Source organism: Schistocerca americana, chromosome 3, assembly GCF_021461395.2.
Source record: "Schistocerca americana isolate TAMUIC-IGC-003095 chromosome 3, iqSchAmer2.1, whole genome shotgun sequence".
Taxonomy (NCBI): Eukaryota; Metazoa; Arthropoda; class Insecta; order Orthoptera; family Acrididae; genus Schistocerca; species Schistocerca americana.
In genome coordinates this window covers 963,656,171-963,680,323 of record NC_060121.1, presented here as the reverse complement: position 1 = coordinate 963,680,323, position 24,153 = coordinate 963,656,171, and the positions used below count along the sequence as shown (strand labels likewise).

Sequence of the window (24,153 nt, the reverse complement as noted above, 5' to 3'; positions counted from 1 at the left end):
ACATTTCATTGAAAACACTTGGAAAATCCCTTAGAAATGCTTCAAAATTTGCTGTGCGTGAAATATTTTTATCAAATTGCCATTCTGTCTCCTTCAGCTTATCATGGAATAGAGTCAAAGTTTCTTGGTTGAAGATCCTTTTTACATAAGCTTTTTTACATGGGACGACTTCTCTACCTGCTCTGGGTAGCTCAATGAATAATCCTGAATGATCAGAAAGACCTAGATCTAGACAAAATTTATATCCATCTTCAAATACGTAATTCGTTAAAATGTTATCAATGCATGTAGCTGACTGAGCATTTTCTCTTGTAGATTCAGAAAAATTTAATTTGGAGCCATATTTTTTTATTAAGTCTGTAAATTTTGATACCTCACATGTTTCATTCAACACATTGATGTTGAAATCAGCAGCAACTACAATTTTTTTCCTCTTTTCTTTACTGAGGTATTCTAACAAATTCTGAAATTTACGTAGGAAATGCTCAGTTGTCACCTTCTCTGGGATTCTATAAATTGATATTATAACAACATTTAAGTCCTTTAACTCGACACAGCAACCCTAAAAAATACACTCTTCATTAAAACAATTGAAGTCACATCTTACATGGTAATCTAAATCAGAATGAATGAGTATGCATGAACCTCCTCGTGACTTATTTATCCTACAAAATCTGGTAGCTACCTTGAAGTTTTCAATTTTGTTTAAGATTTTTATATTGCTAATAAGCCAGTGTTCATTTAAACAAATTACTTTAAAATTTAGAAATTCAGATAAAAAAACTTGTAGCTCATCTAACTTAGAGCTTCTGTCACATGAGTATTCAGCACTTAAACCATTTATGTTACAATGCATTATATATTTATTTTTTAAAGACCTAATATTTAATAATGAGCCATCCTCACAAAATGGTAGGTCTGGATTCTTCTGTAGCAACCCATCAGCTTGCTCACTTGGCTTGTACACTTCTTTGTCACTTTGATATTGTGTACTTACATCCATAGTTACTTTCTTGATGGCACTGGATCTGGATGGTGCTGAAGTGATTTACCTGGTGCCAGCCATAAAAAATCACTGTTCCTCTCTGGAGCTTTCCTTGTTCTGGAAGACACACGTATAGCAGCTTATTTGTCTTCCAATATTTTTGGAGCTTGCAAAATTTGTGCTTCATTTCTTTTTGGCTTGAACCATTTCGTAATTTGAGTTTGTTTCCCAGCTTGAATGTTACTTTCTGGCCTATTGGTTTTAAACCATTTCGTGTTTTGACACTGGTTGATGGCTATATTGTTCGCTGCATGAAAAGAACGCTTTGTTACTTGCGATCGATTTCCACTTGTCCTGGGTACTTCATTGCACCGCGAAATACGAGTAAAAAATTTTTCCGTAAGTACCTCCTTTCCTAATGCATTCAAATGAAGACCGTGAACTGTATGGAGCCTTCACTCCAAACTGTTTATGTCAGTAACATCTGCATTTACAAAGTGAGTACATACCTGTATTTCACTGAAACTCTGATCTGATGATTTTGGGGAATAAGGAGGAGGAAGTACAAGAGCAGTCGGACATATGGGAATGTACAGTACAAGAATATGGGATGAAATTTAGTATAAGTAAGAGTGAGATGATTATCACAACAAGAAAGAAGGATAGAGGAGCAACTGGAATAACAATAGGTGGGGAACAATTGAACAGAGTGGAGAGTTTCAAGTACCTAAGAAGCTTGATGCAAGAGAATGGAGAAAACGACAGAGAAATAAACGAGCAGTGGAGAAAAGCAGAAGCATTCATATGTGTATTTCACAGAGAACAGATCTGTAACTGAAATTGTACTGAGTGGAAGGAATCCTGACATATGGCTGTCAGGTAATGAAGTCTTGGTAATACTACAATATGTGCAGGTAGAATGTTTATAAGGTATCTGTGTTGCAAAGAACAGTTGAAAAGTGAAATAACCTTTGTATGTAGCTATTTTGGTTCAAGCTAATGTTTGCTACATCAGCCAGACACATTCAGTATGGTGAACATATCAGTTGGATTTTCTATATCAAACTTACAAATAATCTTCAAAAATATACTCAGACAGAAGGTTTAGCAGCCCTAGGATTATGAACAACTTTATGCATGCATATATAAGCATTTACTTTTGTTGTTGTTGTGATCAGTTTGAAGACTGGTTTGATGCAGCTCTCTATGGTACTATGTCCTGTGTAAGCCTCTTCATCTCCAAATAACTACTACAACCTGACAAATAATCTTCAAAAATATACTCAGACAGAAGGTTTAGCAGCCCTAGGATTATGAACAACTTTATACACGCATATATAAGCATTTACTTTTGTTGTTGTTGTGATAAGTTTGAAGACTGGTTTGATGCAGCTCTCTATGGTACTATGTCCCGTGTAAGCCTCTTCATCTCCAAATAACTACTACAACCTGCAGCTTTGGATATAAAATTTGATCTGAGGTTTTATTTGTGTGTCTCTAAATTTCAGGCCCCCCTTACCCTGTAGGTCAAGTTGGAAGGGGGGGGGGGGGTGTTACATGAAGTCATTAGCTATTGATTCTCATAAGACAACAATCTCCTGTTATCATTTTTGCACTCCATTGGTTGTGCATACAATAGCTTAATGTGGTCATGAGATTTATCTTCTCTCTTGCCTAAAGTAACTTCCCTCCGTACTTTCGGGACTGAAAATCTTACTTCCATTTTAAAGTTTTCTCATAGATCTAATTAACAAACTGTTAAATGATGTTGACCTTTATTTCATCAGGGAAAGTAACAAGGGAGTTTCGCATTGCTATATTGATGAAGGACTTAGTGAAAGTTGTAGTTTCTTTCAGGATAAGAGTTGGAGCAGCTGAATTGCAGTTGCGGTATACAAATCATACTTATATTGATCCCTTTAATAATCTAGCACTCTACAATTCTTCTTACCTTGATTGTGATGTTTTAACAACTGACAAGATTCTTTTGAAATGGCAATATAAGTATTTTACTGTTTTCTGGTGCATTTTAAATGTATTAAAGACAGTTGTTGTAAGATTAGTTTCCAGAGGCGCACGAGTTACAAGTTTTCTAGCCAAATTTTGAAATGTGTAACACCTAGGAAGATATCAGACGCATAACTTAGATTTTATGAGTATTTCTCTTTAGGATACCATACAACCATGCTGCATGATCGTTGCTGCAGCTTGTAATACTCACAAGAAAAGTTCAATTTGGTTTTGTTCTGAGGTTTTGTTTGGGAAAAGAGATTATATGTTTTAATCAGAAGTGTCGTAAATATAATGTTATTTATTTTTTCACATATTAATGTGCTGATACATAGTATTTCATTAAAAAAATATTGCACTGATAATTTTTCAAATATAAGTAACTCACAAGAAAATTGTTTATTTACAGAACAAGCATACACATTTATGACACACACACACACACACACACACACACACACTATTTACAATGGTGCTATGTCGCAACAATTGGCACAAATATTTATTTGTGTTTTCACTTCAAAATCGCCACTAAAACACAAAGACCAGAAATATCCAGCACTGCAGTACTGCACTGCTCTTCAAAGTTTTCATAATTTAAAATACAACAATTAAATGCAAATAAATAATCCATCTGATATATATACACATAATTTTCTCTCCATCACTTACACAATCAATAAAATGGAACAGAGAATAATAAGATATATAGTGTACTTATTATGTTACACATATTTAAAGTGAGTTTATAGATACATCTTTTATTATCACCTAAAGGGGAGACAGCTGCTTCTTACTGAAGCAACTGTCAATGTGTCTCACATGAGACCACATTCAACACAAACAATACAATTATCAATTACAGTAATTTGTTCATAGAACGTACTGGAAAATATATCATAGATATATGGGATCAAAAATCACCAGCTTTCAGCAGAGTGCCTGCACAGAACAGCAACCCACCCGAGCGTCAAGAGCCGTAAAACCGGAACGAGCATCGTGACAGAATGTTGTCTGTATTGCAAGCATCATACTTACTTGCCGGTAACTAACATATGAGAACCTTAATACAAAATACAAGTGCACGTACTGCCCCACCTCCATCAACAATGTTGTCAGCAGCAATGAGAATTACCTCCCATGGCTGAACAATCACTGCTAGAAGAAGACAGACAGACATAAGCTCCTCGTATTAACTTATAACTAAACCTAAATTTATATTGCCAATGGCATACTCTGACCTCCTGAAACCAGATATGCAGAAAGATGTAGTGCATAAGATAGAACCTATGCTCTCCTCTGACAACACCTGTTTCAGAAGTATATAACATTTGCCCCATCAAACACCTTCGCCATTAAGCGATAGTATCTGAGGGAGGGGGGTTAACCAACACCTTCTAAACCCCAGGCAGCTTCCTCTTTTCTACATTTAAGAGGAGCTGTTACCCAGAGCATTTAAAGACTGTACGGGTGGCAAAACTGATAAACAAGCCTCTGGGAACGCTCTGTTTTCTTCATGATACCCTTCTTGTAGTACTGCCGTATGGATCGCGACAACTTATCATAGTTCATCGCTGGTCGGTTCTTGCGCTTGCCCCAGAGACGAGCCACCCTAACTGAATCTTCAATTTTGAAAACTCCTTTTGAACGGTCTAACCACCGTATGCATGATCCATGCAGCTGAGGTGATGCCAACAGCTCCTTCAGAAACTGCCACAGATGGATGTGTGATCCTGAACCCGCTCCAGAACCTCCCTGGCTGCGACTTGATGGAGCCTTCCCTCCTCCAGTATGTGGGCTCAGTGTACCGGTTGCAGTTGATCCCATTGGTGGAGGAGTTGGTGCTTCCTCTTCATCCTCATCTGCAGAGAAAAGAATCATGTTTTGTTAATTTGTCTACTTTCAGTGCTGAAGCAATGCTTTATTTCAGAATCAAAGACACGAATATCTTTCTTTGCTGATAACATGATTCCTATAGCCCCACACTAAACCTATTGGCATAGATAATTTGTTTGCTTTGGCTTGCATTTATGCTTCGGCTTGTATTTAGCATGATAATATTTCTAGTAACTTTCCTGTAAACTTCATGAAACCAACTGCATTGAAAGGGGACATATAATAATTTGCCCAAGCAGTCGGCTAGGTTTAGTAAAACTGCTTCCACTAAACTGCTGCACAGCAAAAAGCTATAAATACACATGAAAATGAATGCCCTAACTCTTGCCTGACTACAGGCAGTGCCTGTTTTGTATATATTTGTGGTAATTGATAAGACAGATAAAACTACTGGACTTCTGGATGTGTTCCAATAACATCCTCTAATTATTTGTGTTTCATTTTCATTTGTAAAGAATATTCTCTGAAGGTATACAGCTTATTTCCTAAGAATTATCCCACAGCTGAGACTGAAATTAAGCTTAACATTATCAGCAGGTGGCTGCCTGTTAGTTTTGGCAAGTAGTCACCACCTGACAATGTTGAGCAGTTGCCTTTACTAAAATCTACAAAAAGTGGTTTTCTGTTTTTGCAATAACTGAAAACAAAGTCTCACACAGTTTGACATAATGTTTTTCTATGACCTATACATTAGTAGTAAGACAAATAGGCAAGCATTACTGTAATATGGGCATGTTTGATGTCCCATTAAGTCCATGACCATGATTATTCTTTACATGTAATGATGCTCTAAGCAGTTAACTGATTTCAGTAGTCAAAGGCAGTCAACGGAACAAAATGTTCTTAAGGACTCAGCCAAACTGGCAATCAAAGACATGTGCTGTACCACAATATGTGAGAGAAGACTCCTTTACAATCATGCCAGTAAAATAAACAACATGCTGTATATTATGCAACCGTTTTGTATATCATCAGGTTTTTTTTATTTTTTTTGCATGCAAGAAAATGGAATACATGAGAAAAAAATAATACCACTCACCATCTGAGGGCTCACCAGCACTTGAACTGCTAGAACTGGCATTTCCAGCTCCACTGCCATTGTTCCAAGGCAAAGTAGGTTGCATTTGCATTGGTACTGATGATCCACTAGGACCTGCTACACCCTCAAGGTCCTGGCATGCAACCTTCCAGATCTCTAGCTGTGCATGCAGAATACTACCACTCTGCAACAATGAACACATTGAATGTTAATGCAAGGGACTTTAAAAGCAAATATTTTTTTTATTTCTTATTCTGCATTCACTTAATTAACTATAGTAATTTCTGTCCACATTTTAAAAGCTAAGTAATACTTACATGTGGAGCCCTCTGCTGAAAATCCGTTTCAGAAAGTTGTACTAAGGATGCACCATCCATCTCAAAGTACTCCATATTGATTACAGGTAAAGAATTATGATGCAATGCCCACAGCAACCATTTCTGTACGTCAGTGGTTGACCAGCCTACAGGATCTGCAATAGCGAAGAGATATTCATGATTAAACTGACATAATCATTTCTTAAATTATGAATTATATTCTACAGAATGCAAGATAACTTATTAGAGGTATGTTGGTGGTCGAAGTGGGAAGAAGATGCTTTTCTTTCTTTTCTTTGAAAATATGTTGTAATTTAGAATTGCGTACAAAACTTCACATAAAACATGTCCATTGAAATAGCTTTCAGTTAACTAAAGAGATTAATGAATAATACTTAATTTTTCTGTGCTGTATTAAATTTTAAGTAGTTTATTTTATTGAGAATTAAATATGAAAATTATGCAGTTTTAAATTATATCACTTCCTGCTGTTAGAGGCACTAAATTAACATTAACATTATTATTCCCACTGAAACCAAAGGACAAAAAGATTTACTGGTGTTTGATAGCACGTTATTCTGTACCGGTTGTTGTTTTTAAGGCTGATTGTATAATTCTGTAGCAGTTATTTAGGAATAAAGGAGATAACTCACCGAAAAGCAGAAGCGCTGCATCATTCATAGATACACAAACAAAAGGACACGGCTTGGCTAGCTTTCAGAACTTACTTCATTTTTCAAGCATGTAGGGAAAATATGCACACAAATATATACACACTCTCAGTCGCATGCACATGCCTGTCTTCCTACATTGTGTTCAGTCAATGCCAAATCTTTCCTGGCCCGTGGTGAGTGTACTGGTATGAGGTAAGAGTGCAGGGTGGGGTGGAGTGAGGGATGGAGAGAGGAGGGAGGCACAGAGGGGATTCGGGGGAAGTGTCTAGTGGCTCGTGGGAGAGTGGGGGCTAACTAGGGATGTGGGTTGAGGGGGCAGATGGCAGACGGTTAGGCATATAATTTCATAGTCTTGGGCTTGAGATAATAGCACACAGCTAGCAGATGTTGGGACACAAATTGGACAGGGGTACTGGCGCAAGGGATGGTGTACACACACACACGCACATATGGGAGGTAGGAGACAGCGAGTTTAGGTTTAGGCTAAGGATGTGCTGTAAGGATATCCCCACCATCACCAGCTTTTCTGAACTGCACAGATCAGAGCTATCCTTGCAGAACATTCTTCGCTCCTGTAACCTTCCTGGCCTAAACCTAAGGTAACTCACTGACCCCTCCCCCACTCCCAACCCAATAGTGAGTGAGAGTGAGTGTGTGTGTGTGTGTGTGTGTGTGTGTGTGTGTGTGTGTGTTTCCTTTACACTTGAAAAAGAAAATGCATTTTGAATGCTAGCCAAGCTGTGTACCTTGTGTTTGTTGTACCTACCAATGACGCAGTGCTTCTGCCTATTGGTGAGCCATCTCCTTTATTCCGAAATAGTTCTTAATTCTCTACCAGAACTTTCCATACTTTATAATTCTGTACTAAATACTTATCAAGCAAAATTTGACCAACAGATATTTTTAGAACTATATTATGAAAAGAATAGATTGCTACTTATCAAATAGAGGAGATGCTGAGTCACAGACAGGCACAACAAAAAGACTGCTATATTTTGTAGCTTTCAGCCAAAAGGCCTTCTTCTGAAGTATGTAAAACACACACATTCACACAAGCACATTACCACTGCCTCTGATCAAGTGGCTGAGTCCAGCTGCAGTGTCCAGAGACAGTGGTCATGTGTGTGAGAGTTGCGATGTGTGTTTCCTACTTCTGAGAAAAGCTTTTTGGCTGAAAGCTGAAATACATATTAGTCTTTCTGTTGTGCCTGTCTGTGGCTCAACAGCTCTTCTGTAAGGTCAGTAGCAGTCTGTCCTGTTCAATATTGTTGTTATTCCATCCTGAACTTTCTACCATTTGATATTTTAAGAGTTACACAGTGCACATCATGGATTGTTTGATATTTTAAGAACTACATATTGCACATTATGAACTTCATACCTGGTGAAATACCCAGCTGCGAACATGTTTCACCGACATCTCTCCTCAGCTGCTCTATAGCCAATCTCAGTACAGGCTCCATTCGTTCGGTACATGTGGAACCCAGCCCTAGCTGCAAGTCGAGCCTCTCTTCGGATACAAAGCCACTGCCAAGGCCAGCAAATTCAAAAGGTTTCAAATTGTACTTTTTCTGGAAGGAAGGATCCCTCAGGAACTCTCTCAACAGTTTGTGATCATCAGAACCTCGAGAACCTGATGCTGTCGCTACAGGTACTGGCAGTGACTGCAACCCACTTTGGGCAGATGATGGCCCAGGTTGTGGCTCAGGGAACATAAGAGGCACACTAGTTTCCTGGTGTGATGGTGATCTGAAAATTGAATACAAATATTGTAAATGATTACATAATGTCACATAGGAGTCATTTAAACATATCTTTCTAACAGGAAAGCTGACCGTGACACAGAATCTCCAACCATACAATCAATTATCCTGCTAACAGTTTTGTATTACAGATCGCTTCCATTTAAATTCTGCCAGTCTGATTTTTCAGAACTGTAACAGTTAATAAAGTTATATGCCTTTAGAATATTTTCAAATTTTTGAATGAAATTTCCTGGCAGATTAAAATTGTGTGCTGGAGTGGGACATGAACCACAGATCTTTCCCATTCGCGAGCAAGTACTGTACAGACTGAGCTACCCAAGTATGACTCACAACCTGCCCTCACTTCCACTAGTACCTCTCTCTCCTTTCTTTCAACCTTCACAGAAATTCTCTTGTGTACCTTGCGGGGCTGGTACACTTGGAAGAAATGATGTAGCAGAGAAATGGCTCAGGCTAGAATATTGTGTCTTCCGTGAGTGCTAGCCCTGCAAGAGACCCAGGAGAACTTCTGTGAAGTTTGGAAAATGGGAGAAGTTTACTAGAGGAAGTGAATCTGCGAGGGCAGATTGTGAGTCGTGCTTGGATAGCTCAGTCAGTAGATCATTTGCACACCAATAGGCAAAGATCCTAGATTTGTTATGGCACACAGTTTTAATCAGCCAGGAATTTCCAAATCGGCTCACAGTCCACTGTGGAGTGGCAATTCCTTTGGAGTTTTCTGAATGTTCACAGACATTAAATGTAAATACCTTTGGTGCTGGTGATGTACTGGCTCTTCTTTTATGTCCTGTAGTAGCATCTGATGTTCCGAAAGCACGGCACGCAAGTCCAAACTCTGTTCTTCGTGCTTGACCGGAGATGACGGACAGCGCTGTGACGGCGACACTGGTCCCAGCTGCTGCTGTGGGAGATGTTGTTGCCAAATGGGTTCCTCTTTAATGGGGTGGCCCCCAGGGCCCGGCTGGGTTCCACCAGAGCCTTGCTGAGGTGGCCCCTGTGGCGGTTGCTGACCTCCGTAGAATGACATGCCCTGCGGTGACGGTAGCTCGCACGGGTCTGGCAGTAGCGACAGGTCGAATAACTCTGCCGCAAAGTACTGGCTGTAGTCGCACGGGGGCGTGAAACCGGCTGACGGAACCGTCTGCGGCATCTGTAACAACCACGTCTTTGTGAGATCAGGTCAGTACTGTGCTGCTACAGCTATCCTCGAAGCTAGATGTGCTACTCAGAGGATCACAGAGAATGCAAGTTTATAATGTGTAAAATATTTAAGCTGTAAATTTCTGCCATGTTCAGATATCCCTTACTAACTACAGATGTTTCATTACTAAATCATTAACAGGAGAGACCCAATTGAAAATAATTCAAGGTCAGAGCAAAGTCATAATATCTCCGAACGGAACACATACAGCCAGAATATCACGTGTTTTGTTGGAATGGAAAGGGAAATGGGTATTATGACAGTCCTACATATAATAACGGATATGACGGCCTATAGAATAATAGATATGAGGGTTGCAAGTTGTTGAAATACACAGATACGTTGAAAGGCGTACAGACATTTTACCGACGAACGGGACAGTAATTTGGCACCAAGTAGGGCACCTGGTAACATCAATAAGTTTTTTAACACCAGTATGAAGGAATATAAAGAAGGATGAAGGAATATGAAGAGCGTCCCTACATGGAAGCCTGAAAACTGAATAAATTTAAACAATGGGCTGATGCGCTTCTAGATCAATGGATTATTACAAACTAGTTCGTAAAGTCGTCATCAATTCCAGATAGTCACTATTTTCCAATGCAGAATATAATGAGGACATATTTGCATTTATATGTTATAACTGTGGCGATGGATGGAGGTTGGCAGGCAGGGATGAGATGCTCAGACAACGGAACTCCGTGGGAAGGCGGCAGGACGCTGACGTCACAGACGAGACAGAAAAAGGGGTAGCGAGCGCCCCCAGCTTGGAAAGAGGGTTAGAGGCACAGCTGACTACGGCAGCAAAAAACTTCCCCGCGGGCGCCTCGCGTAAACCCGACCTGGCTATTTATAACCACAGTTTCTTTTTCGGGCTACAAAAAGACCGTCTCGTGTGCACTGACGCAATTTCTCACGCTGCGCTACACATCATTCGACCATGATAGTTCTCGATGTACGTCAGGCACACACATGTTTTGGTACACGTTAAACTGCACCACTTGTCAGGCACTGTATACCTTAATATGCTAGTTGTAATCCCGAAATCGAGACTTGGCACATAGTTAACGTCCGCGCGAACAAATTTGCTGAAGATGAACAGACGCTTTTTGGACTAGATAGGGCGTGTACAACTGTTGGAACAGTAGGGATTCGATAACGGCAAAAGAAAGACTATTGGAGTCAGGAAATTGGCCGAAGTTAAGTAGTGCTACCAAGAAACAAAGGTTGCCCATTTTATTGGTGCATTTGTCGCGATACAGCGGCTTCTCTACTACTCCATTTATTTATTTTGCGTGTCTTATAAAACGTTATCATATTCCTCCCTGACCTGTGTACTACATTTAGATCAGAATAACGTTTATGAATACTCTTTACTGTACAGATACATTCAGTTTCCAGTGTTCACTTTGTTACCTACCCTGAATGCAGAACATGCTTCTGGCATCGAGGCCTTTAGCGCTCAATCCTGCGTAAGAGGGCTCGCGAAATTCGATAACGCTTATGCCTTTTGTAATCGTGTGTCAGTCTTTGTACACCAGTATTCCGCACTATAGTCTATTACATTATTCAGCCCTCGCCCTACGTGGAAATGTGTCTGGGGTTTTCCGTGATTTCTCGATAAGTGTCTGGATAGTCCATTTCAAAAGACCGGCCGGTTCCCGTTCTTATCCTTGTGCGACTACACTCAGAGCTATTGCTATAATGGCCTTAATGTCATTTTCATGCCATATAAACTGCATATATAAATACGACTTGCATATCATAGATAAGGGGGCGATTCTTCCCTCTTTTGCCCAAAGGACTACTAACTGTCGCACGTAATGACATCGCCGTAAAAGACCTTACAGAAGAAAGCCTTCACATAGGGAAAAGACATGATGAGGATTTATTAGTATCTCAGTTATGGTCAATGTATGAAAGACAAACAATGGTACTTCAGTACGTCAGCCATATCCGTGCTTTCACAACTGTGAATGGCGCGTTGTCGTTCAACAAGTCATCCATCACATCCATTTCGACTTCAATAGATCCTACATCGCCCTACGTATGTAACTTGCATTTTTCTCACTTCTGCGGCTAACACCCAGTTTATTCACGAGTTCCGATACGCATCAGGCGGTTTGGTGGCCACAATATTGAGTGACTCATGAGTTTGGAAAACGGGTATCAAGATGGTTCTGAACTGTGAATAAGATGGCCAGAAATACTGCAGTGCCATCTCGACTGCCTCAGTTTCCTCCGAATGTTCCTCTAGACACTGCTAGAACCGCGCAACAGCGCCTACGATAAATCTGCTGCAGAAGGAAGATCTTTCTTTTGTTCTCGCAGTTAAAGTTATGTGGAAAAATAGGGATAGAGATGGAAAAAAAGATGGAAGGAAAATAATTTCTCATATCTACACGATGTTGGCTGTTTTATGCCATCCAAATGAATTACGTTCCATTCTAAGCGCTGCTATATCATCCATTTTTTAAAGCGATCCGTCAGTATTGCGCTTTGTAAAATTTAGATTATGAATCCACATCCAGTTGGTGTAGGAAAACTAAATATGGGGGAACGGAACCAAAATATTAATTTTTTTTTAATTTGTGGTAAGTTCGTATGGGACCAAACTACTAAGGTCATCGGTCCCTTGGCTTACACACTACTAATGGCTCTGAGCACTATGGGACTCAACTGCTGTGGTCATAAGTCCCCTAGAACTTAGAACTACTTAAACCTAACTAACCTAAGGACATCACACACATCCATGCCCGAGGCAGGATTCGAACCTGCGACCGTAGCGGTCGTGCGGTTCCAGACTGTAGCGCCTTTAACCGCTCGGCCACTCCGGCCGGCTTTACACACTACTGAAACTAACTTAACGCTAAAGACAACACACACCCCCTGCCCGAGGGAGGACCTCCGACGGGGGGAGCCGAGCGAACACCTTGGCAAGGCGTCTCAGACCGCGCGGCACGTAGCATTTAATCACTGCTCAATTTCAAAGCGTTTAAATTCTTGTAAATAATAAGTTCGCTGCAGGAAGACGCCGGGCACAGTACGGGAGAAAGAGCAGTAACATAGCAGTCTCCAAACCCAGTGATTTATGGAAGAACAGCATAAATCAGCATGACCGAAGGGTAATTTGGACACCGTATCTTCGGGATCTGTGTCCCAGGGCGTAACCACAGTGCCACGACACGCTACTTGGTTTTACCAAGACTTCCAGTTCCATTTATTTTATTTTATTTATTTATTTTGTGAATTCCATACATGTTTGTTTGTGATCTGAAAACGAGCAGAAGCCCAGTTTTCTGTCCTAAGAACATTATATTGTTGCGATGGCGTGCTTACTTAAAGTACTAACCGAAAGTCCGCAGCTCGTGGTCGTGAGGTAGCGTTCTCGCTTCCCACGCCCGGGTTCGATTCCCGGCGGGGTCAGGGATTTTCTCTGCCTCGTGATGACTGGGTGTTGTGTGCTGTCCTTAGGTTAGTTAGGTTTAAGTAGTTCTAAGTTCTAGGGGACTGTGACCGTAGATGTTAAGTCCCATAGTGCTCAGAGCCATTTGAACTAACCGAAAGGGGCCCCCAAAAACGGGAAATGGCTATTTGAGAGTACAATATGTAGGTCATTGCGGGAGAACGTCGTTTGCTACTGGTGTGTTAGTTTCTCGATTTCCCGTTCCGTTCCGCTAGGGACGTGGTACCCGAGAACGTTTGCACCAATCTGCTTACAGTAAGAGACAGGACTGCCGCGAGCTGCGGCTAGTCACGTAGGAGGCTAGCAGAGCCCAGCGAGGCGCGGCTGCGGCCAACAAGGTACCGTTAGCCGCCGCCTTTCACGCACTCAGGGTCGCCAACACAACGCGCACACAGGCACGACGCGACGCGCTCCGCCTAACCCGATTTACTGCCGCACTAAAGCACGCGCACTTCTCTTCTCGTTAAACAGTGAACACGTGATACCGAGTGGCCCTTCGGACCACTACCACATTCAACTACGAGACAGAGTGCTACTGTAATAAATCATTCCTAACGTGCGCCAGTTTCTCGGATATATTCTCAAATAATGGAATATGCTTACTCTCTTCCTTCGTCTTTCCTCACGTTTGCTGTAGTAAAATGGTCGAGATATATTCTGAAAGGATCAGCACAGATACTGGCCAGGAAATCTGTACCTGACCTGGAATTTTCTTGGCAGACCTACACTATCTTTGTCGAATCCTCAAATCGATATGAAAGGGCACAAGCAAATCCAGTTGTTGTCGAATGAGAACGAGAGCGCCGGAGCACATGATCCCTCAGACTTTTTGTAAACATAAAGTCACCAATCAATATTTCGAGTCGTTTGTCGTTCTCGACCTCTTCATAATATGTGCTATATAATTAGTCTTTACAAGAATAAAATGATGAAATTCATTTGATACACTTATATTTTTCGACATAGAGACATCTTCTTTTGTCATGTGAAGTTACACTTCGTGTCCAGAATATCGAAGCTGTTTACCAAGTCACGTTCTGCTACAGATTTTCGGGGTTACAAAAAACAATTCGGCAAAAATGAAGATTCCGTTCACTGCTAAGGGAGTCGCAAAACGGAAGGGCACAGGGCCTGTAGGTTGTTAAGAAAGCATTTTTTTTCTTTCTCTGCGTGGTAAACCGAGCAAGATTGTATAATTAAAACACTTGCGATGCCATAGTTCTTTTCCCGCGCAGATTAGAAAGACCCTGTCGCCATATTTTGCTTACGCCCTTCATTAAATAAAGCAAGAACTTATCCGAAGTTCAGTTAAATAGCAAAATGGTTCAAATGGCTCTGAGCACTATAGGACTTAACGTCTGAGGTCATCAGTCCCCTAGAACTTAGAACTACTTAAACCTAATTAACCTAAAGACATCACACACATCCATGCCCGAGGCACGATTCGAACCTGCGATCGTAGCGGTTGCGCGGTTCCAGACTGTAGCGCCTAGAACCGCTCGGCCACCTCGGCCGGCTAAATAGCAAAATGTAAATACAAATAATCCCATTTGTTATGGGGTGATCTTGCGCCATCCAATATAATCTGAACACTCAGCTTGTTATGAGTGAACACACAGTTTCACGCGAAAAGAAGAAACAAAGCTAAAGAGTTTGGTGTGTTTCGTCGTAATCGAGATAATTAAACAGACAGATCGCAGGCATGTGACGACTATAATGGGAAAGAAACTGCCAGGGGCGCTGTTGAGACAAATGTCTGTGACTTAGGAAAACGTGGGAAAATCGAAATCAAGTTTACTTGAAGGATTTTTGAGATTTTTAAGCGGGGCGCCTCCGGAACACAACTCCAATGTCGTAAGTACAGCGCTGTCATCCTCGATAGACAGACGTGGAATCCTGACGACGGTGCGATTGTGTTTATTTTTTCGACAACAGTGCATTACCAGAGGTAAAAAAAACACCGCTTAAACCTCTCAAACGATCTGGATTGAACCACATCATGAAGTACTTTGCTCTTCTGGGAAAGATAATGTCAAATACAGTGTTGTTCCTCTTCGTGAGAAGTGAACACGGCAACGACAATGTGAACGAAACGGGACTGCCTCTCAGTAAAACGCTGCTAGCGGGCGCGGCTGTTTGCTATACCGTTAACTGACATTTCGCTTGCGAAAGCGCTCCACGTAAAACATGAACCAGTGATTCATCGATCGCGATTCGGTCGGCGCAGGACTAAACCTGCTCGGACGGGGGCTTTCCTCACGATACTGGCTGCCCAAATGGTATTATCACAACTAGAGACAACCTTCATGATTCTTTCCCATCGGCTGTGCACATTACGAGCAATACTAGCGATAGGAGAAAACCCATGTTAGAGTCTTTTAATAATTTATTATAGTTTATTTGCAACCAGCATAGAGTAGACTTGGCTGATGTCTTACAAAAATGAATCATAGCGCCATAAAGTGAATCAATCAACGCAGTGGATGGATCGAACATCTTGGTGCTTTGTCCAACGTTACCCAATTGGAATTTTCTCCAACTGTATAACTAACTAAGCTCACCAGTTACGAGGGGAACTCAAACTGCAAGGTGAAACCCGGCGTATGTTGCATCTTACCATATCCACATTTAGGGGATTGTCACATTCTGAGATAGAGAAAAAAAAATCGAAGAACCTCTTTGTCAACGATACTGTAATTCTTTTGTTCCTTCCTTTCTATCCGATTGTCAATGAAATCCCAACCCGTTGAAGTACTATTTAATGCCTGACCAGTTCAGCTTCGTGCGTTCGTGCTATTGTTCACCGCTACTACTGTTTCCAACAGCTTGTAACCAAGTAGGAAAGGAGGTTACTGTTCAATGTCCTGTCGACGCCGAAGTCATCAGGGACGGAACACAAGTTCGGTTGGAGCAAAATGGAGCAGCAGATCGGCCCGACAGTTTAGAATGACTCTTCCCGACATTCGCCTGATAGCGAAAAGCATGAAATCAGGATGACCGGGTAGGGATTGAGCCACATTACTCCACTGTGCCACCTCGTTCGGTGAAACATAATGGGATGTGGCTAAACATTGATCGAAACTAGTTGCATCATTTTGTCTTGCAGAATTCTCATTTTGTAAATCGATGCACGAAAACAGTGCAAAAAGTGGCGATATCATCTTTTTATCTTGTTCATGACAGGGCTGCGAACGGAGCTACTCATTTCGTATCTGCCATTTGCCGTTTACTGCTTGATAAAAGCCTCCTTGTAACTTCGCCATGCATTTAGGTCTCCGACTGGGGGAACCAATGTTGCTCCAGCGATCTGTTAATCATTCTATCCATCGTTCATTAGTTTATCTCGGTTTTTTCTTATCTACTTGAAATTCAGGAAGAGTACTTCCTTGGACCATCGAGCATCCATTCGCATATCTGTCCACTGCCGTCCTGCGAACACAGCCATTCAGTGTTTGTAGTCACTCACACTTCCAAGAACAAGTTTATCCTCCGAGTGCTGTGCCCATGGTTGGGCAATGATAGGAACATATGTATTAGGACGAGTACTCGCAGATACAAATATTTGAAAATCAGAATTGTGGTTATATATTCCGCTGCATCTATCGAAGTACTTAAGCAGAACTGTGAACAAAAGCAAGTTATGTCGTGCTCCCCTTGATCTAGTCGCTTCGACGCCGTCGCTGGCAACACTGCCTATAATAAAGGCCTTCGCGAGAAATAATGAAGTGGACTAGTCGGTAAGCCGTAATCGAGGCCACTGCTGTTGGGTGTGGTTAGCCATTGCGCAACAGCAACAACCGCCCCTCTCTAAAGAGGCATTTAAGATGGTAGTCGGAGAAGAATGTACAGAAAGGAACTGAGGCATCTCGATACTGCAATTAGCAGCTATGGATTATCGACCCAAAATGTACTCCGTAACAAAAATCGACTCCAAAACCACCATTGATTTTCCAACCAACCAATCTCCCGCGCAACAGTAATTCGTGGCCGTGCGGTTAAAGGCGCTTCAGTCTGGAACCGCGTGACCGCTACGGTCGCAGGTTCGAATCCTGCCTCGGGCATGGACGTGTGTGATGTCCTTAGGTTAGTTAGGTGTAAGTAGTTCTAAGTTCTAGGGGACTTATGACCACAGATGTTGAGTCCCATAGTGCTCAGAGCCATTTGAACAGTAATTCGCTTGCTGGGGAATAAAGCGCAACTGGAAAGTCACGGGTAAGCTCTGTGTTGTCTGAACCTACCGCGAATGGGCTAGCTGACCACAGTGTGATGAACCTCGCGTTTTTCGTGAGGGTCGGTGGTCTTGTCGCACTTTCACTACAGCCTCCGTCCGTCCACTCCTGCGCTTTCTACGATCGAGAGAAAGTGGCCGGCCACAGCTAGGGGTTAATGCTCTGGCCTGAAGACACAGCTGTATCAGTCAGGAGTCATTGCACCACGACAAAAATTAGGGCGTCGGAAAACAAGAGGCTAATGGGGGTCGCAATCTTCAAAAATTGCGATCGCGGTTCGATCAGGCAGAATGCTTTTCCTCCAAACTGCAGTCAGAAATGTTTTCAACAGTCTAAGTATGAGGCAAATGAAGGCATATCGATGAATAAAAAACGCAACAGGGCTTGGAATATTGTATAGTTCATGAACATCGTACTGCAATAACTCTCTTTTCGTAACGTCATACTTCCATTACTGAAACGCAGAAAAAACGAGTATGGGGCTGAAATAGCATTTACAATAACTTATTATTTCCAAGTGCCAAGCACCAGGAAGAACCGATGAAAGCATTTGTTGAAAATGCGGTACACAGCAGCATGGCGGCGTAGGTGCGATCCGATTCTTTGACCTTGCAGGCGTGAAAGCAAATCATGTAGCAGGGAATGTTGTTCAGCACCCAACAAGGTTGATAGATTTTTTACAACAGCGCTCATAACTATAAAAAATGTTAGGTTGCTCACATTACAATACGCCGAAAATCATTTAATTAGTCACGAGAACTGAATTAATATTGGAAACGTTAAGCTTTTTGAATTTCATCATACGTATTATAAGATTCCTATTCCTTACTCACTTCGCTGAAAATCTCTCCTTGTTGATGACGGATTGTTTCAGCATTAGCATTGTTTCGAGTGGGATGGGCAGAGTCAATTAAGCGGAATCGTTGAGATGCCACAGTTAGTTTACTGCTTCCTTTGTCGAAAAGAGTAACAAAATCATGTCACGAGATTAGAATAAAACTTCAACTTTCAAAAATGCACAAATCGTGGACGACATTCCCTACTGGAGAATTACACTTCATAATTCTTCCGACACGCGACTGTAAAATCAGGACACTGCTTTCTTTAGAATACGTCCTCCGACAGAAAGTTCGGTTCCACAACCTCTGTAGACCCCCCTTCAACAGGCGATCAAAACCAAGCAACCGTAAAACTCATTTTTGAGAACAGAGATGCGTAATCGAGGGTTGTGGCGCCTCACAGAGGTTGTGTCGATCGAGACACAATGGTGATCTCTCAGTATTCAAACTGCAGTTTCATACTGCCAGATGCTGTGGCTCTTGATTGAAAATAAACTGCATTTACTTATTTTATTTTATCCGTGATTGGTCGACACGCAGTGGTAAGACGAAAACGTGAAGGAGCCCAAGTGGTTAGTGGTTGGCATCAGTAGCTGCTGGCGCACAGGTCGTGGATTCGGTTCCGAGTGATCATGTCACAAATCTGCGTAGTGGGGCCAAAGTAGAAGCTGTTTGAATCAACAAGCAATTAAGTTGGCGCGGAAGGCGTCAAATTGACGCCAAATTGAAACGCTTGCACGAAGCTGGGAGCCATATATAACTTTGTTTATTCACTACAATGGATTTCCTTCATCATCAGAGAATGTTTAACAAGACCACATCGAGTTAATGGCCTCACCGAACTTAACTATTTTGATGATGACTAATTTTCACTACTCATCCAAGTACCGCGGGTACTGTAATCGACCACAACTGCAAAAGTCAAGATTTGGATTTCCCACAGTCTAACGAAATTTTTCAGTGGCTGTGAAGCGTGTAACTCACACGGTCGTTTCAGCAGCGTAAGGCCAGCAGCAATGACATCGCAAACATACATTCACTTTACTATTTTCTGGAGGCCTCACGGCACCGAGAAGGAACTAAGGGGTCGATCGAATAAACAAAAAACAGAGCAATAACAAAAACTTTAATCGTGAGCTCAGGCTTTTGCAGATGACGTAGTTACCTTTAATTTGTTTGATAAAAACTGCACAGATATTCAGTCAGATCTTGATAAGTTGGCTGTTTGCTCTGGATGTTCATTAACGTAAAACCGTGCATTTTACAAAACCCAGGAATGAAGTATTGTATGATTACAATATCTGTGAGACAATTGGAATTAATCAGATCATACAAATAACAAGGTGAAACAATCTGTGGAGGTTTGAAATGGAATGATCGCATAGGATCAGTCTTAGCTAAAGCAAGTGGCAGACTTCGCTCCATTTAGAGGATACTGCGAAAATGCAGTAGAGCTACACAGGTGATTGCTTGCGAAACACTGGTGCGAGCCATTCTGGAATACTGCTCGACTGTGTGGGACCAATACCGAATAATAAAGTACAAAGAAGGGCAGCACAAATGGTCTCATGTTTGTTTGATCCATGGGAGAGTGTCTCAGAAAGGCTTAAAAACGTTAACTGGCAGCCTACTGTCTGCGAAGCCCTATTTGCAATGATTCGAGGAGAAATATTTCGGGAGAAATCTAGGAGTATTACACATGCATATCGCAGCCTTAGGGACCGCGAAGGTTAGACTAATTACAGGCAGCATAGAGCCATTTAAGCTGCGTCGCTTCACGCGCTCCAACGCGAATGAAACGGGAAGAAAACCTAATACGTGTTACTTTAGGAAGTACGCTCTGCCATGCACTTCACTACTTTGCAGGGTGTAGATGCAGAAAGACGGAAGACGCGAACTTCTGTGTTCCAGGCACCACCGAACTGGTAGAAGCGTAATAACGCAGCCCGAGGCACGGGTGCGAAGCACACGTAGTGCTGTTGAAAGCACCACCTGACGGCACTGCGGCGCTTTCAGCCGAGAACAAAGCATTTGGGGTGTCATCTGCGCGCTGCGTAGAAGTAGTAGAGGGGTGGTGCGGGGCTCACCTCTGCGGACTGACAGTAGGGCAGCATGGCGACGCTGGTCCGCGCTGTGGGTGCCCACGATGGCGACTGCTGCCTGACTGAGTGACTGGCTAGGCGGCTCGGTCCGCGCTGCGCCGCGCGGCGTGCTAGCTCTATCCTAGCTAACGGTTCGCCCCTGACTCACGGCACGCACCTGCTCGGCTGCGCCGCGGCGCGCCCACGCCCTCACCCTCCACTCCCCTCACGGCCCTGCTCCACCAATGGCACTCGTCTCTCGGCCGCTACTGCCCCTTCGCCGCGCGTCTCTTTCTGTACCAGAAGATGCGGTATGCCGTGTTTCTGACCACGCCCATATCTTTTCCTTTGTTCGCTCTTCGCCGTCTGGCCTTCCCGAGAGAGGTGGCGCAACACACACACACACACACACACACACTGCTCGCAGTATAACGCGAAGAATTCCTTTCTCTTTATCCAAGTAGCACTGTTGTTTGTGGCGGCAGCAGTACGGACAGCCCGCATATTCGGTCCTATGAATAAGAATAAAAAAAAAAAAAGAACCCCAAGATTCTCAGAGCAAAAGAACATTCTCTAAGAAAGTTCTCAATTCCATATGAATAAAAAATTCGAAGCATATTCTCTGATGAACGACTTTCTTCTCACTACCTCCCTTCATTGAGAAGGTCCTCGGTGTGACTCGTCTGCCGTGTCTGGCTCAGAACGCACGCATAATGTTACATTCCATTCAACTCGTTCAAACAGGCGAACTATTCAGTGTACAAATATGGAACTGACATCAGTGTGTTCAGGAAGACTTACACTATGTTTCGACATTACTTTTATATGCGGCATATTCTCTGATGAACGACTTTCTTCTCACTACCTCAGTTCATTGAGATGGTCCTCGGTGTGACTCGTCTGCCGTGTCTGGCTCAGAACGCACGTTCAAACTGGCGAACTATTCAGTGTACAAATATGGAACTGGCAGCAGTGTGTTCAGGAAGACTTATTCTATGTTTCGACATTACTTTTATATGCGGCAATAAATTACACTACTGGCCATTGAAATTGCTACACCACGAAGATGACGTGCTACAGACGCGAAATTTAACCAACAGGAATAAGATGCTGTGATACGCAAATGATTAGCTTTTCAGAGCATTCACGCAACGTTGGCGCCCGTGGCGACACCTACAACGTGCTGAAACGAGGGAAGGTTCTAACCCATTTCTCATACACAAACAGCAGGCGTTGCCTGGTGAGACGTTGTTGTGATGCTTCGTGTAAGCAGGAGAAATGCGTACCATCACGTTTCCGAATTTGATAAAGGTCGGATTGTAGCCTATCGCGATTGCTGTTTATCGTATCGCGACATTGCTGCTCGCGTTAGTCGAGATCCAATGATTGTTAGCAGAATATGGAATCGGTAGGTACAGGAGGGTGATACGAAACGCCGCGATGGATCCCAACGGCCTCGTATCACTAGCAGTCGAGATGACATGCATCTTATCCGCATGGCTGTAACGGATCGTGCAGCCACGTCTCGATCCCTGAGTCAACAGATGGGGACGTTTGCAACACAACAACCATCTGCACGAACAGTTCACGACGTTTGCAGCAGCATGGACTATCAGCTCGGAGACCATGGCTGCGATTACCCTTCACGCTGCGTCAGAGACAGGAGCGCCTGCGATGGTGCACTCAACGACGCCCTGGGTGCACGAATGGCAAAACGTCATTTTTTCGGATGAATCCAGGTTCTGTTTACAGCATCATGATGGTGGCATCCGTGTTTGGCGACATCGCGGTGAACGCACATTGGAAGCGTGTATTCGTCATCGCCATACTGGCGTATCAACCGGCGTGATGGTATGGGGTACCATTGGTTACACGTCTCAATCACCTCTTGTTCGTATTGACGGCACTTTGAACAGTCGACGTTACATTTCAGATGTGTTACGACCCGTGGCTCTACCCTTCATTCGACCCCTGCGAAACCCTACATTTCAGCAGGATAATGCACGACTGCATGTTGCAAGTCCTGTACGGGCCTTTCTGGGTACAGAAAATGTTCAACTGATGCCCTGGCCAGCACATTCTCCACATCTCTCACCAATTGAAAACTTCTTGGCTGGTCAATGGTGGCCGAGCAACTGGCTCATCACAATACGCCAGTCATTACTGTTGAAGCTGCATGGGCAGCTGTACCTGTACACGCCATCCAAGCTCTATTTGACTCAATGCCCAGGCGTATCAAGGCTGTTATTACGGCCAGAGGTGGTTGTTCTGGGTACTGAGTTCTCAGGATATATGCACCCAAATTGCGTGAAAATGTAATCACATGTCAGTTCTAGTATAATATATTTGTCCAATGAATACCCGTTTATCATCTGCATTTCTAGTTGGTGTAGCAATTTTAATTGCCAGTAGTGTATACCCTCCACCACTTGTGCTGCCATCTACCGTCTGTGAGTGACTACTGCACTTTGATGTGATCAGGTGACTATTCTCATTACATAAATAATTGAACAGTTTGCAGCCTGTTCAATATGGACGTAATTTAATTGCAATTACGGATTCCAAAACTTTTAATATGCGTATTACATGGCTTTCAAATCCATTGGTTTTCTTCCTAAGGTATTTTTCAAGATCCATTATCTATGGCCTCCTTTTTATCTTCCATATCACTAGGCTAATGTTGCACTAGATCCTCAGCAATAATTGTATAATTTGTAATGAATTAAGTCAGTCTTATAATGTAGCGTTTCTCAGACCTTTTAAAATGCTAAAAGACTTCACCTCAAAAGGCCACACTCGCCCGCGAATGGCATCGAAAATGAAAGAAATTGACAAATACAAGGATTTGTTGAGACCCTGTATTCAGAAAAAGGATGTGACATGTTATCCGCAGAATGAATAACTCGTCTTAAACCTGTACAAAATATTTGTTAGTCATCAGTAGTTGATTAAACAAAGGAGATTTCAACTTTGCACGTAACGCTGCCTATGACCACCCGATTATTAGTGTTGCGCAACGCTCTTCAGGAGGGGGGGGGGGGGGAGGGGGAGTGGGAGGAGTCAAGTCAACTGGTTATTTGGGCGTCTGGCAATGCGCTGTCTGCCGTAGCAGGTGGGCCGGCGACCCACTGCGCCTCGCGTCCTACTTGTCGCACGCTTGCCAACCTTCCGCCATGACACGAACAAGGCCGCGTAACATCTTCACAGCTGTATGGAATCTTATTGCATGGATGCAAGGTTCACATTACCATGATGCAGAGCATCCTGAGTGTGGCTTATTGCACGTGACAAGATGCTCTATTTTGTTCCTTTTTTGTGGCTCTTCATACTGTTCCTAGGTAATTTAATCCCTTAGAAATGTAGTTTTCACACCAACATACGAAAATCAATATTGAATTCAACACTGCAGCTTGAGTCTAATGTTGTTACGAAATTATTTCTCTCTATTTAAATACCGCAATCCAGACGAAAATGTCCGAATTAATATATGTCGGTCAGCACACAAAGTGTACTACTTCAGAAGCGCGGTTCTGTGAGTTTTGTAAAATACCCATCAGTGGTTCCCATAAGTTCACTACACTAAAAACATATACTGTCACAAATTTATTTGCTTGTAACAATACGTTTCCGCTTATTCAAGCCTCTTCTGA

At 42.5% G+C, this 24,153-nt stretch overlaps 1 protein-coding gene across 3 annotated transcripts in view; it reads right to left on the bottom strand.

Annotated features, from left to right (window-relative positions):
* Positions 1–3,276: 3,276 nt before the first annotated feature.
* Positions 3,277–24,153, bottom strand: part of LOC124607497 (DNA-binding protein D-ETS-4) — a 171,185-nt gene continuing 150,308 nt past the window's right edge. For 2 of the 3 annotated variants that reach the window (XM_047139878.1, XM_047139881.1), the window contains exons 2-6: positions 9,437–9,837; positions 8,303–8,670; positions 6,248–6,402; positions 5,931–6,114; positions 3,277–4,857 (exon numbers count right to left, since the gene is read on the bottom strand). In XM_047139878.1, coding sequence (XP_046995834.1) covers positions 4,451–4,857; positions 5,931–6,114; positions 6,248–6,402; positions 8,303–8,670; positions 9,437–9,837 — 1,515 coding nt within the window. In that variant the 3' untranslated portion in view covers positions 3,277–4,450. Of the gene's footprint in view, positions 4,858–5,930; positions 6,115–6,247; positions 6,403–8,302; positions 8,671–9,436; positions 9,838–20,509; positions 20,653–24,153 lie in introns of those variants that run through there. The other variant, XM_047139880.1, reaches the window with a different exon arrangement.